Genomic DNA, 13756 nt, shown 5'->3' with positions numbered 1-13756 from the left:
TGCAACCTTTTTTGTTTTTTACGTTATGTTTTCAGTCTAGCCGGGAAATTCTCTATACGGGACGGACCAGGAAAATATGGCAAAAAGAATAGTATACTATCATTTTCATAATAAACTTAACCCATCGGATGGTCTGCAGACTGGGGTTTTATTCATAATTTAATGGTAGATTTTGGGCATATTTTGTATATTGATAAAAAAGTGAGGAACTTTCTACGCATGACCCCAACCATGGTGGGGGCTCAGCCACAATGCAAATCAAATCCCAGATTTTTATGTATGTATATATCATGTATGAAAATTATGCTATATTTGTTCTACAGAACATCCCTGTCGTTATTACTCTTTATAGAACAGTATTGTTACTCTTGTTAGAACAGTATCTATGAGGTAAACAAGACAGGTGAATAAATAGAAAACACAAAAATATTCTTGCTTTCTCCAATTTACAACTTTATTAATTTTTTTTAAAAATTCTGGGTGTAAACCCACTCTGCACCGAGGAATGAATTAACTGTAAACTTCATACTTGTCTTCTCAACCTAGTATTACAACCTATTGCAACAGACAAAAGTCTATTCAAGAACACTTTTCTCAACATTTTCCTTTTTTGTTGTAAAATATAAAAATAACATTTTCTTCTTTTGTTATCTTGGACTAATAAATTTTTGATCATCTTAACGATATTACAGGATTTCCTTCTTCTGTTTTCTTTCTTTTAAATTCTCTTAATATTCATTCTGTCCGTGCAAAATGAGTTTCACTCAGTTGCATGATGTACAAGCATAATGATAATAATAATAATAAAAAACAAATAAACAAAAACAAGTGAAGTACGTAACAATGCTTCAGTTTTCATACTAATCATACCTAAGAATGCCAAGAAATTCAATCATTTTCTAAGGCAAATCAAGTCAGCAAAACTTATAGATATGTATTAGAATTACTGCATTATCGTAAACTACCAATGACTTAATAAAAATTAGGTGGCATATTAACCAGTTTTCACTATTTCAAGTTTATTCATCCTTAGGTTCTTCAAACCAATTTTGCAAACAATTCTTTCACACACATTTAGATTTTTTTTCTCTTTAATCTTTTAACATCGTATTTCGGCAACATCAAAAGTGCAATGAACCTAGAATACAGAAACATCTTCCTCAATATTTAATGACTTCATAAAACTGAAGTATATCAATGATCTTCTCATCGAACAAATGCTCCGAAAAGATTATTTTTTTTTGTTTACTCAATCCCCTTCTCTCTTGACTTCGGTCGATTCTATACATTTAACATCTCCAGAAACCTGCCGTTTAAAATAACCAGAGTAGTGTTAATATTTAGAAATAGAAGAAGTAGTAATAAATACTGATAAAAGAAATAATATAGTTGATTGTCCAGGATTGAGGTAAGCTGTAGCTTTTAAGAGCATTACCTTTCTCAAATCTCAATCCTGACAAGAAATTGCATTTTTGGCAGGTTCTGCCTCCTGTAACAAGATCACGACTGTTCATGATCAATGACGATTTATGACAATTCTGGCCATGGGTTAAATTAATTTTAAAATCTTGAAAGGGAGGGAGGGAGAGGTGAATGGGGGGGGCCTACATTGTGACAACTTTAAGGGGTACTACTGGAACTTCCCATTGGGGGGACCTGGCCCTGGAATACTTCATGATGACTACAGCCTAAAATACTCGAGTTTCGTTGTCACAGTAAGAAATACAGATAAGAGACAGGGAAATTGCTATGCGAAATGCAAGCTCTAAATTTTCTCTGCAATGTAGAGGGATTTTGTGTTGACATTATGTTCCATTGCTACATTAACAAGGCACCCTCTCATTTTAACAAGTTGAATAGTTTGTAATATAAGAAACCTTACCAGCTCATTATACCTATGGCACTTTGTCATAACATTTCATTTGTCCCACCTGAAGTTTATGCTGCATATTCTACCCCATTATTATCCCTTTCCCCACCTTCCCCATCCCCCCCCCCCGCAAAACAAAAAAGGCAAAACAAGAAGGAAAATGTCAATAACTTACATTATCTTACACCAATATATGGAACGGTTTGCAACAATTCACCTAAATATACCAAGCTTCCTTTAAAGGTAAAAACGGTAAATATACCAATTCTTAACTGTTATCGCAGTAAATCACTCCCACAAAGGTATCATATCTTACAACCAAAAACCCTATTTCGTTCTTACCCTTTTCCCTCCTGTGATATCACTTTTAGCACCTTCTGAAAGTTGACAAAATATCATACAATAGACAATAATCATCATAAATAATAGTAATGACCATCTGCTTATATGTAGCTGTTCTGAGTGATCCTTCCTCATACACATCAGAGCGTTTAAACTACCTAGACTATTAAAGATGTATCGTCAGTGAAACTCATGTCAGGGAGTATCCATTACTTGATTAGGTATCCCTCAGATTCCATTCGCTATTTGTAGCCCTATATCATTTCGCTATGCCATCCGTCTATCTGGAATCTACATTCTGGTTAGAATATGCTGAATTGCTAGACTATATACTAGAATATGCTAAATTGTTTAGCCAATCTCTTCTCCATCTACATCCAAAACTTAAGTTTCCAAACATTTTAGATTTTGCCTTTCTCTGGCCGGACATGTACTCATCCATAATATACCAATGAATCAAATACCTCAGACTACTTTACCCTTTTCTTTAGTAATTACAATTTTACATCGGTTTGGGGCTTTTTTACTGAGTTTACAGGCTAACAACACATACTGCATGTTCAAAAACAGCTTACAGTGAAATTACTCGCTTCTACGGTCTGATCATCCGCATTTTGCAAGCATCTGACTTTAATAATTCTCTTAGCTGTGAGAAACTACTAAACAACATCAGTTTTGATTTCCACGGTATAAAATAAATGGAACCTTAAAGAGCACAGAATCACTTAAAACAAATTTGATAAATCTCTGTTTAAAATCAATATCAAGGAGAAAAGCAAAAAGGCAAATACAAAGATGACAACCAAACTACTAGGCTTTTACATATTCCTGATAACGACAAACAGCAGTTCATGACATGAACAAGCAGGTAAACTCAATTGACAACCAATGAAAACAGATGGCTAGGAGATCAAATTTCACTACCACCTTGTGGTCTAAGATAACAGAAACGCATCAAACTTTGGGATTAACAGACTTCCAGATGCACACTAAAAGTGATACAAAACATTCACTATACACAAATTGCAGGCTCCCTTAGAAGCAGCACTTGAGATATCATCAGCCTTCCAGAAGCATGCAAAAAGTGATTAACAACATTGACACTACCAAGCAAGACCACATCACAAGCTACCTTAAAGCAGCACTTGAGACATTACCAGCCTTCCAGAAGCATGCTAAGAGCGACACACGACATTGACACTACTGAGCAAGACCACATCTCAGGCTACTTTAAAGCAGTACTTGAGACATCAGAAGCCTTCCAGAAGCATGCTAGGAGCGACACACAACATTGACAATATCGAGCAAGACCACATCTCAGGCTACTTTAAAGCAGTACTTGAGACATCACAGGCCTTCCAGAAGCATGCTAGGAACGACACACAAAATTGACACTACCGAGCAAGACCACATGGCAGGCTACTTTAAAGCAGCACTTGAGACATCAGAAGCCTTCCAGAAGCATGTTAATAGTGATACAACACTGACACAAAGAAACATTGTAGTGACAATAAAACCCCTTAATAAGCATAACTATGTATGGTTGGGTTCTAGACTCGCTAGAGGAACAAACATTGATTTGTCTTTCAAGGTTTTCCACAAGGTAAGGTTATTGGTAGAACAGACCAATGTTAGAAATCTTTAAGAGTCTAAAAGAACATGGGCAATAGCTTGGATTGACCAAACCTAGCATAAGGTTGATATGTGAATGAGTCCACGGTGTAGATGGGCACCCTTTCTGAAAACAAATTCAAAATTCATATTCCCCCCCCCTCCCCACTACATAATCCCATCCTCCCCTTCTTGAACTAACTTTTATCCATTATGTCTCAGGGCGCTGACTGTAACTAGTGCTGACATTTAAAGAACTTAAGGCATACTAGTCAAACAGACAGCTTGCTCTACATTAAGAAATGACACAAATATATAAGGGTACAGATTCCCGTCGGAAGGGATGCATTTACCAGACAACATGAACTATCGAGCAGGTTGACTACAATGCCTACTTTAATACAGAAAAATTAAACAAAGCAAAGCAAGAAAACCAAGGAGTAGGTGCTAATGATTACTAAAACCACATTAATTTGAATATGTAAGTTTAGATGTTTTCATAAAACAATTTACATAAGAATATATTTTTTGCTTTTACAATAGGTGGGTTTCATGAAAAAGACAGGACTACAACAGAAATGAACAGATGGAACAACATAACCACACACACATACAATGAAATAATCATACTAGGTAGGGAGGAGATGGAAACACAAACTTCTTCAAACATGTTTATCAAAAAAATAATCATCATGTGATGAAGTGATATCCCCAATTTAAGAATACGTAAAATAGCGGTGCTCTTTCACAGTGAAAATGAGAAATAAGTTCTTGAATGTTTTGCGATCAAGCTTTACCAAGAACCATATAAACAACCTCAAAATGCATAAAGTCAACATGGATGTATATGCAAAGATATGGATGGCAATGGAAATTGACCGCTGTGAAATAGTTTGACTTCCATAATTGAAGATTTGCCTTTGTGGTGAAAAACATCTTTATAACCTTAAAGCACAAAGTTGCTCATGTTGCTGGAATTTCTGTTCACCAACTCTGTACGATATTATCTTACTGTTACCTAAATTGCAAGTTTTGTTGAAGAAAAACCTTTCAGTTTTGAAGCAGAAATATGCCAATTCAGAGTGGTTTTTTTCTTCATGAAATTGGTTTTTCCATCATTTTTTTTTCCATGAAATTGATGTTCCATCATACCTTAAAAGTACTAAACTTCCAGCTATGGTGCTGGGTAATTAATTTCAAAAACAATTTTCATTTTTATTTACCATTGTTGGTGATGCAAAAGGTATAATTCAGCAAAAAAGGCAAACTTTGACGGATATAAAGTGATTTTGGGAAACATGATATAAAATCAACAACTACAATTAATGTTAAATTTTAGGGATTTATTCCATGACAATCCCATTACAGTATTTGCTATCATACATAAAAAAAAATGGATCTCCTGTAAAGGAGCTGAGTTATCTAAATAACCCCTGTACGGTAACAAGCAAAGATTATCTTAATCACCCCTGTACAGTAGCCAGGATGGGAGAAAAGATCTTAAGCACCCCTTCCCCCTCCTTCCCTATACCTATACCCCCTCCCCCTCCCTCCCCTTCCTTCAAAGTTTACCATACTTATACTATACATATTAAGACTGACTTTAGGCAGAACTTTAGTCCTTGATTATGTTACAGTTCAAGAAAAAAGACTCAAGTGCTGGTAATGTTTCTGTAGTTAATCACCTTTAAAATATGCTAAAACTAGTAAGGAAGGAATGCTCCTTTAAGGCTACTCACATGATGCAATCAGCTCCTCTGCACAGGTCTAGATGTCAATGTTAATCAATGGCCTTATAGATTCTAATAGCTCACCCCTAAACATGTTCTCTTAACCTCATGATTAGCAGTGTGTTTTAATGGTCTACAACGTATCATATTTGATCACTTTAGTGACGAAAGTCACCTTTAACCTCTCATCACTAATGCAAAGAAGAGTCCTGGCTAACTAATAAGCCTGGCCAGGTAGCCAGGGATGGTAATACAGGCATCTACCAAAATGAAGTTCACTTCATTAGCTCTGTCAGGTACATAGGATGTGGACCTCTAAGCAATCAACAAAATGAAAGATTTCCTGTTATTTAATAGCCAAATATAAACTTTACCTGAAATTTCAAGCTCAGTCATAGATGAAAACCACTGGCAGCCAACAAATGACCATTTAAACAGAGCTAATGGAATTACTCTAGCCAGGTAGCCAACTTTTAGAACAACTAGGTGCCAACACATTGATGACTTCCAACTCCGGCCAATGATAGCTTTGGGGGGGGGGTGGGGGAGGGGAGAAAGGGGGTGTTGTAGCCTGGTTAAGAAATACTAGCAGAGTAGCCACCGATGGAATTTGATATTCTCCTTAATATAAATATTCTAGCCAGAAAACCCTCGTAAGTAACGACACGCTGCTGACACAACTAAGGTTCCAACTCTTGCCAAGCTAGCTTGGTCACATAGCCAGGACAGGAATCGCCTGCCAGCCAACATGATCACGATGATGATTACTCTCTGTGACGATCAAAGCTAAGAGCTTCTTCACATTTCACTGAATGATCATAATTTCACTTCATCGGGAGGCCGCCCTATAGCCCAGAGTAGCTTCTGCTTCCTCTTCTTCTTTTCGCCAAGAGCTCGATGAAGACTGCTACGTTTTTCTATTAGTTCTTCTCACAGCCTTTTTGATCTTGCGCCCACTGGGAGGGGCACTGGCGTTGAAAGGGTTCACCTCTGTCGTTGGCGCAGCACTGTGGGAGGAGGAGGAGAAGACACAGAATATTTTTAGACTTTCGTCAAACAATGTGCAAGAGCGCTGGTAGCATATTAATCTGAAATCAAGTTACCATATTTCAAATACTTAATATCCAACAGAGCAAGTCACGGAAAAAGAATGACCAGGCTAAGGCACCGGTTTCTGGCAAGACAGAGCTGGCTAGACCGGCTGCCCTTGGAAGGCTACGGTATAGTTGGTGGTAGCTATTTTGTGTGAGTTTAGCGCTGATGGCGCGGGAAAATGCATAAGTTATCTGTCCAGAAGGTAAGGAGTTCCCGATGTTAGTATACTCTATTATAAAGTCTTTCACACCAATGTGAAAAAAAAGTTAAAAAAAAAAGAAAAAAAGACGAACAATGATTTCTCGTTATAAGTTGACTTTGGTTCAAGACTTTTGCTGTGTTATAGTTTCTTCACATGCAATCTTTGAGTAATACTTTGGTAGGTTTGGCAAAAAATCCTGCTGTGTAAACACAACACACAGACCTGTGCTCCACTGTAGACGTTATTTAATTCATGGTTATTCATCGATATAAGTATCTACTGCAACAAAATGTTATGGTGCTTCTTTTTGTTGAAAACTTATGCCTCCCCCCATCCACACATCCCCCTCACCCAAGAAAAAAAGATTCTTTGCCCTTTAGGAATTTTCTAGTGAAACCCAAAAGAACCACATGTTGGGTTAGGAACCCAGCATAAGGTTACTGTGTCCATTCAGCAAATTGAAAAATATAAAATTGGCAGATCCTAACACCTGAAATAATTGGAAAATGTTTATGGAAACTAAGTATCTTCAGTCAGGGTAATCTCTTGATATTCAGTTTGATCAATCTCTTGGTGTTCAATCTGATCAACCTCATGGTATTCAATCTGATCAATCTCATGGTATTAAATTTGATCAATCTCTGGGTATTCAAGTTGATCAATCTCTTGGTATTCAATTTGATCAATCTCTTGGTATTCAATCTGATCAATCTCTTGGTATTCAAGTTGATCAATCTCTTGGTATTCAATTTGATCAATCTCTTGGTATTCAATCTGATCAATCTCTTGGGTATTCAATCTGAACAATCTCATGGTATTAAACTTGATCAATCTCTTGGTATTCAATCTGATCAATCTCTTGGGTATTCAATTTGATCAATCTCTTGGGTATTCAATCTGATCAATCTCTTGAGTATTAAATCTGATCACTCACCTAAACTGAAAGGCTGTCGAATTGCTAGCTGGAGGTGCGGCAGCAGCTCCAAAGTTAAATGTTGGAGCTTGGCTGGCATTGAATTTAAATCCTCCCTGGTTCGTATTGGCCGATGGTGGGGGAGTTGGGTTAGCTCCAAAGGTGAATGCACCTGTAGATGGATTGTTGTTGTTATTCTGGCCAAACTGGAAGGTCGGGCCTTTCGCATCGACTGCAAAGCCTGCACGAAAAATAAATAAAGTATATCGTAGTTGAAAGGCCAAAGCATTACACAAGTCTTCGGAACCATAAGTATCGAGTATCTGGCTGCAGATGCCAGACTTTCATTCTGGAGAGACATATCAGTTATCATCCAACAAGACTGAGGATCGAACCAAAGGAGAGGTAGATTAAAAGGCCCAACTCCCCCCCCCCCCCCCCAAATATGCTGGATAGTCAGGTTAAAGGAGCACATGGCATATATTGAGGTGTTTAATACTCCTAGGTACCGCAATTTAAAAAAACAAAAAAATTCCTTGCACTCCTCTTTGAAAGCTCCCGTCTACTTCTTAGTCTGTTTATATTAATTCTCTATAAACAAAACTAGCTCCATGGGTATTTAATTGACAATAAAACCAGACACAGACACACACCAAAAAGAAATAAAGCTTGCCCCAAGCTTACCTGCCTAGCATTCTATTGACTGTTTTAAGGGGAAAAAGCTGTTATAACTTAGTGGCAACGCAAAGTAACACACAGTGATTAGAAAGCCTAGAACCTGCTAATGGTGAATAAGACGTCAGGATTAATGAAAGCATCAAATACAAATAAACATTATGTCAACATGGCAATTGTATCACAGTTTCCATGACTCCCTGGCAACGAATCGAGAAAGAATCTCTCATTTTTATTTGGATAAGACTGATCTTATACTGTACTGTGTCAAAAGTTTTACTTTGACCAACTTCAAGTTTTGTCTACAGTGATGCTTGCAATTTTAAGGTCAAACAATGAGGTTTTCTACCTGTATTGTTAGCATTGGGTTGACTATTTGATCCAAAGGCTGGCACAGGTCCACCAAATGCTGGACCGCCGCTAGTCCCGGCACCGAACGTTGGCACGGCATTAGTCGTTGCTCCAAAGGAGTTCTGCTGTAGGGTGCTTTGGCCGAAAACGGGCGTCGAATTCTGCTGACCCCCGAACAGGCTTGCACTGGCGGAGTTATTCAAAGGTGCAGCACTGGACCCAAAACCTGAAGCAGTCCCACCAAAAGAAGGCACAGCAGATTTAGTGGGTCCAGTCCCAGCACTATCAAACCCAGAGAAATTTTTGGAAGCTGCAGCAAGAAATAAATAGATCAGACTGATTGTTGTAAAATTAATTCCCAGCAGCCTTCTTCCTTAGCTGGATGAGTTTCTGTAAGGAAGGGTTCCTTCTTTACCCTAACTTAGGAGTTGCAACTACAGTTGCTACAAAGCCTGAATGGTCAAATGACAATAACAGTCTCAGCCAGATTCTCATATATACTTGATGTAAGAATAATATTCCTTCTGTGGTGCCCTTTCACTTCCTTTATGAAAACCTTTTCGATGCCTTTGAAACGTACCTGTGAAGGAGCCAGCTGCTGACTGGGAGGATGTGGTTACAGCTCCAAAAGTAAACGGCTTCTTCTCTGGCTTCTGGGAGTTCTGACTGCTTGAAGAGACCATTCCAAACTGGAAGCCACTCGCATTTGAGACAGGAACTGTTCAGGAGTTCATAACATTTATTATATACTGACAAAAATGCTTAATGCAGCTAATTCTGTTACATAATAACTTTGTTTCCAAGTCACACAAGAGTCAATTAATTGATATTTTTGATTGTATTTTTTAATTTTATATTATTTTGAGAGCGAAGATTACTATAAAAATAAATAAATAAATAAAAATGAAAAAAAAAAGCGGGTTGTATGATAATTATGGAAGACTGAAGATATATCTCACCTTGTGATATCAGTTTTATGATAATATGTAAATATTATATAATAATATGTAAATATCAGTTTTATGATATTTATGGAAGTCTGAAGATATATCTCACCTTGTGATTGTTGAGGTTTAGCACCAAAGGCAAAAGGGGAAGAAGTCTGTGCAGGGGGAAGGTCTGACTTAGGTTGGGCTCCAAACTGGAAAGGAGATGCATTGGTCTGAGGGTTGCTGGTACCGGGTGTCTTACTTGCTCCAAACGTCAAGCCCGGCTTCGGTAATCCGCTCGAAGCAGACGGCATTCCGAACTTGACCGGTGGTCCCGAAGGATTGGACCCGGCGAAGTTGAAAGCTGGCTTTTCCACCGAAGTGGACGAAGGCTCTGATTCTTTCCTCTTGCCGAGCCTGACGGCTTGTTGCAACGGCTGATTCGATTTCTGAGTCGATCCAAACTGAAAAGTCGGCAGAGCGTTGGTTGTGTCAAGAGAGCTTGAGCTGCTGGACTGATTCGTATTAACAGCGTTAGCCACCGAGGCACTTGGCTTAGATTCACTCGAGACTGGAGCACCAAAGCTAAAGGCTGGCTTTGAGCCAGTAGATGTTAGGTTACTCTGGAATGGGTTCACATTTGGAGTTGCTTTGACACTACTCTGCAAAGGTTCACTGAGCTTAGCCCCAAATTGAAAACCTAGACCACTGCTCTGGTTTGTGGCATCTGCAGCAGTTTTAACCACTGTCTGGTCCTTTTTCTCAACGATGCCCGCACCCCCCGCCAGCGTGGCGGCCCCCGTACCCGATAGTTTATCCGTTTCGTCCGTCGTGCTGGATGCTCCAAAGGTAAAGGTAGTACTTTTCTTATTTTTGCCATCTTCGTTACTCTCTCCAAATTTAAAGCCGATGTTCAAAGGAGCGGAGCTGTCCGCCACCTTTGAACTGTCTCCGAGATCTTTGGGAGGCTGGAAGGAGAGTCCCCCACCTAATGTGTCCTTGTCCCTGACAGATCCTAACGAAAAACCACCGGAACTAGAAACTGCGTCCGAGCTGGTCGCGCCCGATAACTGATTGGACGTGCCCCCTATAGACCCAAAGTTGACACCTGGGGGTAGTTTGAAACCTACAGATGGGTTTCCATTATCTGTGGGTGTCGTACCACTGTCAATTTTAAAGCCACCGTTTCCTAGAGTAGTCCCTGAAGATAAAAATGAAGGTATGCTTCCGGCTATCTTGAATCCTTGCGTTGATGTTGCACTTTCTGACGAGGTACTGCTGCCAAACTTAAAAGACGACGCTAGAAGAAATGGATGGTGAGGTTACATGAGAGATATCATACGTGAGGATATATATATATTATGTATTCACCTATTATAATGCAGTTTTATAGCCTAAGTTTGTACATTTCAATACAGCCTGGGCAGTGGTGTATGTGAGACCTTAATCATCACACAAGGCTCATGGAAAATATCGTAAAATAAGCCCTGAACAATGTGCTTGTGTTTTTACATTTAAAAGTTGGATTACAACCAGTGGTTCATTCTAGAAACACTACTTTTGCATCTGCAAATCGGGGGGAAATTATTTGGAAAAATCATACAATGCCCACATTACAGCTTACAAAATCTTTTGTAATAATACTGAGGTTTGATCACCTGGAGCCAAAATCAGCTTATGGGAGCCTTTTGGACAAATCTAGAGCCAAAATTCAACTGGTCTGGAGCAATTTTGCCAATTTTCATCAGCTTCTGTTTTCATCAACTTTTTCAAGCAAAATAATCACTTGTCGAAACTGTCTAGCACTATGTTCAGGGCGAGGCCAAACCTGACTTTTCACAGGCTATGCCTGTCCCAAAATTTGCAATTTATGGACCTTCTTTGATGCCAGCCAAAATTACTCTGGGCTACACTTATGTAATACTATGTGTGTAATACTTCCTGTGCAATACCTTGTGTTTATTACTTTGTGTGTAATACTTCGTGTGCAATACTTCAAGTGCAATACCTTGTGTGTATTACTACGTGTGTAATACTTAGTGTGCAATTCTTCAAGTGCAATACCTTGTGTGTAATACTACGTGTGTAATACTTCGTGTGCAATACTTCAAGTGCAATACCTTGTGTGTAATACTACGTGTGCAATACTTTGTGTGCCATACTTGGTGTGCAATACCTTGTGTGTAATACTACATGTGAAATACTTCGTGTGCAGTACTTCGTGTGCAATACTTCGGGTGCAATACCTTGTGTGTAATACTTTGTGTGTAATACTACGTGTGTAATACTTGGTGTGCAATACTTGGTGTGCAATACCTTGTGTGTAATACTTCGTGTGCAATACTTCGTGTGTAACACTTACCAGGAGGAGCACGAAGGGCTGGTTCCGAACCTGGCTTTGGCGTTTCACAGGCTACACATCTGGACGACGCTGGTTTGTTCCGCACCAAACATGTGTCGCATTCCCACGAGCCCTCTGGAGGCTTAAACATTTCCGATAAACTAGGTTTCACAGAAGCGGAAGCTTTCGCAGTACTTTCATTGTCTTTTAATTTTGATCCAAATGATAGAGGTGTAGCTAGTTTAAATTCCGTCCCTTGTATACTGAATCCCTTCGTCTGAGATTGTTCCTGTGATGCCTTCGCACCTGGTTTCAAACTTTGGCATGCTACACACTTGGTATCTTTGGCCTGGTTTTGAATCAGGCAGGTTTCACAACTCCAAGATCCTGCTGGAGGTTTAAACATCTCTGCGAGAGATTTACTATTACTACTTCCCTGTTGAGAGTTTGCTTTCTCCACACCGCCGGGCCGTTCGGACGAACAAGCTACGCAGTTCGTAGCCTCGGCTTTATTTCGCACCAAGCACGTGTCACACTCCCACGACCCTATGGGTGGCTTAAACTTCTCACTGAGAGATAACGTGGTATCATCATTCGTCTTGTTCTCGCTTGAAACCGGTCTGGACGAACTGCAGGCGATGCACTTATCGACACCGGCATTGTTTCTTATTAAGCAAGTCCCACACTCCCATGAGCCTGGGGCGGGCTTGAATTTTTCCGCAAGGGACGTAGTTTTCGCTCCTGGTTTATCAGCCTGACATGCCACACATTTTAAGGATTCTTTGCCATTCCTTACCAAGCAGGTATCGCACTCCCAAGAACCGACAGCGGGTTTAAATTTATCAAACACGGAGGAGGCGCTACTAGTATCCTGCGTCTTCTTTGGACTTGCCGACGTCGTAACTGGCTTTGAAGAGCCTAAAAAACAAAAGGAACAGATACAAAACTTTTATTCCATTCTGATTGTAGACAGTAAGCGTTTCTTAATGGATCCTCAAAAATTCATATTGTGAAAGGCTAATGAAATGCTTGTAGTTATACAGTTGTAGTTATACAGACCATTTGAAAAAAATTCTCCATTGAAATTCATATTTTACAAGCTGTAATTCTGGATGCAAAATTTTCTACCCGCATAGCATTATCTTCTTACATACCTATACCAAGGATTTGCAAGCAGCTGCCAGATTTGAGACTTCTCGCGACTTTAATGCCACCCGATGAATCGTCTTCTTCCTCCTCTGCGACCTTCTGGTCCTCGTTCTCCACGGGCTTGGAAAATAAGAGACCGGCCGCATCCTTGCCACTGCCCATCAACGACACTTTCTGGCTAGGAGCACTAAATGTAAATTCCTTTAAGAGCAATGAATAAAGAGCATCGTAACGGCATCGACACCTATGACATGGGAGGCCCTCACCAGGTGACTAGACATACAAGTTGCAGCTATCTGTACAAATTTCACTAAAAATCTCAATAAAACTCCAGTCAACTTACCACCCACCAGATAAATATTGCATTGTGGGTACGTCAATTCTTTCCTCCCACGATAGTGCAATGTTTTTACAATTTACTTCAAGACCACAAAAATAATCGCCCTGATCGGTTAGAAATCTAATCAGCCTAGGCCAAACTATGATCAGAAACAGCTGCTCTCAGCCAAATCGGGTGTGAACATACAAACATTAAACTGACAGACAAA

At 39.4% G+C, this 13756-nt stretch overlaps 1 protein-coding gene across 1 annotated transcript in view; it reads right to left on the bottom strand.

Annotated features, from left to right (window-relative positions):
* Positions 1-429: 429 nt before the first annotated feature.
* Positions 430-13756, bottom strand: part of LOC139973913 (nuclear pore complex protein Nup153-like) — a 28041-nt gene continuing 14714 nt past the window's right edge. Inside the window, exons 11-17 of the mRNA XM_071980799.1 lie at positions 13214-13409; positions 12081-12977; positions 9846-11018; positions 9370-9507; positions 8788-9099; positions 7785-8004; positions 430-6560 (exon numbers count right to left, since the gene is read on the bottom strand). Coding sequence (XP_071836900.1) covers positions 6461-6560; positions 7785-8004; positions 8788-9099; positions 9370-9507; positions 9846-11018; positions 12081-12977; positions 13214-13409 — 3036 coding nt within the window. The 3' untranslated portion in view covers positions 430-6460. The remainder of the gene's footprint in view (positions 6561-7784; positions 8005-8787; positions 9100-9369; positions 9508-9845; positions 11019-12080; positions 12978-13213; positions 13410-13756) is intronic.

This window comes from Apostichopus japonicus, chromosome 9, assembly GCF_037975245.1.
Source record: "Apostichopus japonicus isolate 1M-3 chromosome 9, ASM3797524v1, whole genome shotgun sequence".
NCBI lineage: Eukaryota > Metazoa > Echinodermata > Holothuroidea > Aspidochirotida > Stichopodidae > Apostichopus > Apostichopus japonicus.
Note: the sequence above shows the minus strand (reverse complement) of the source record. Positions and strands in the feature narration are given on the sequence as shown.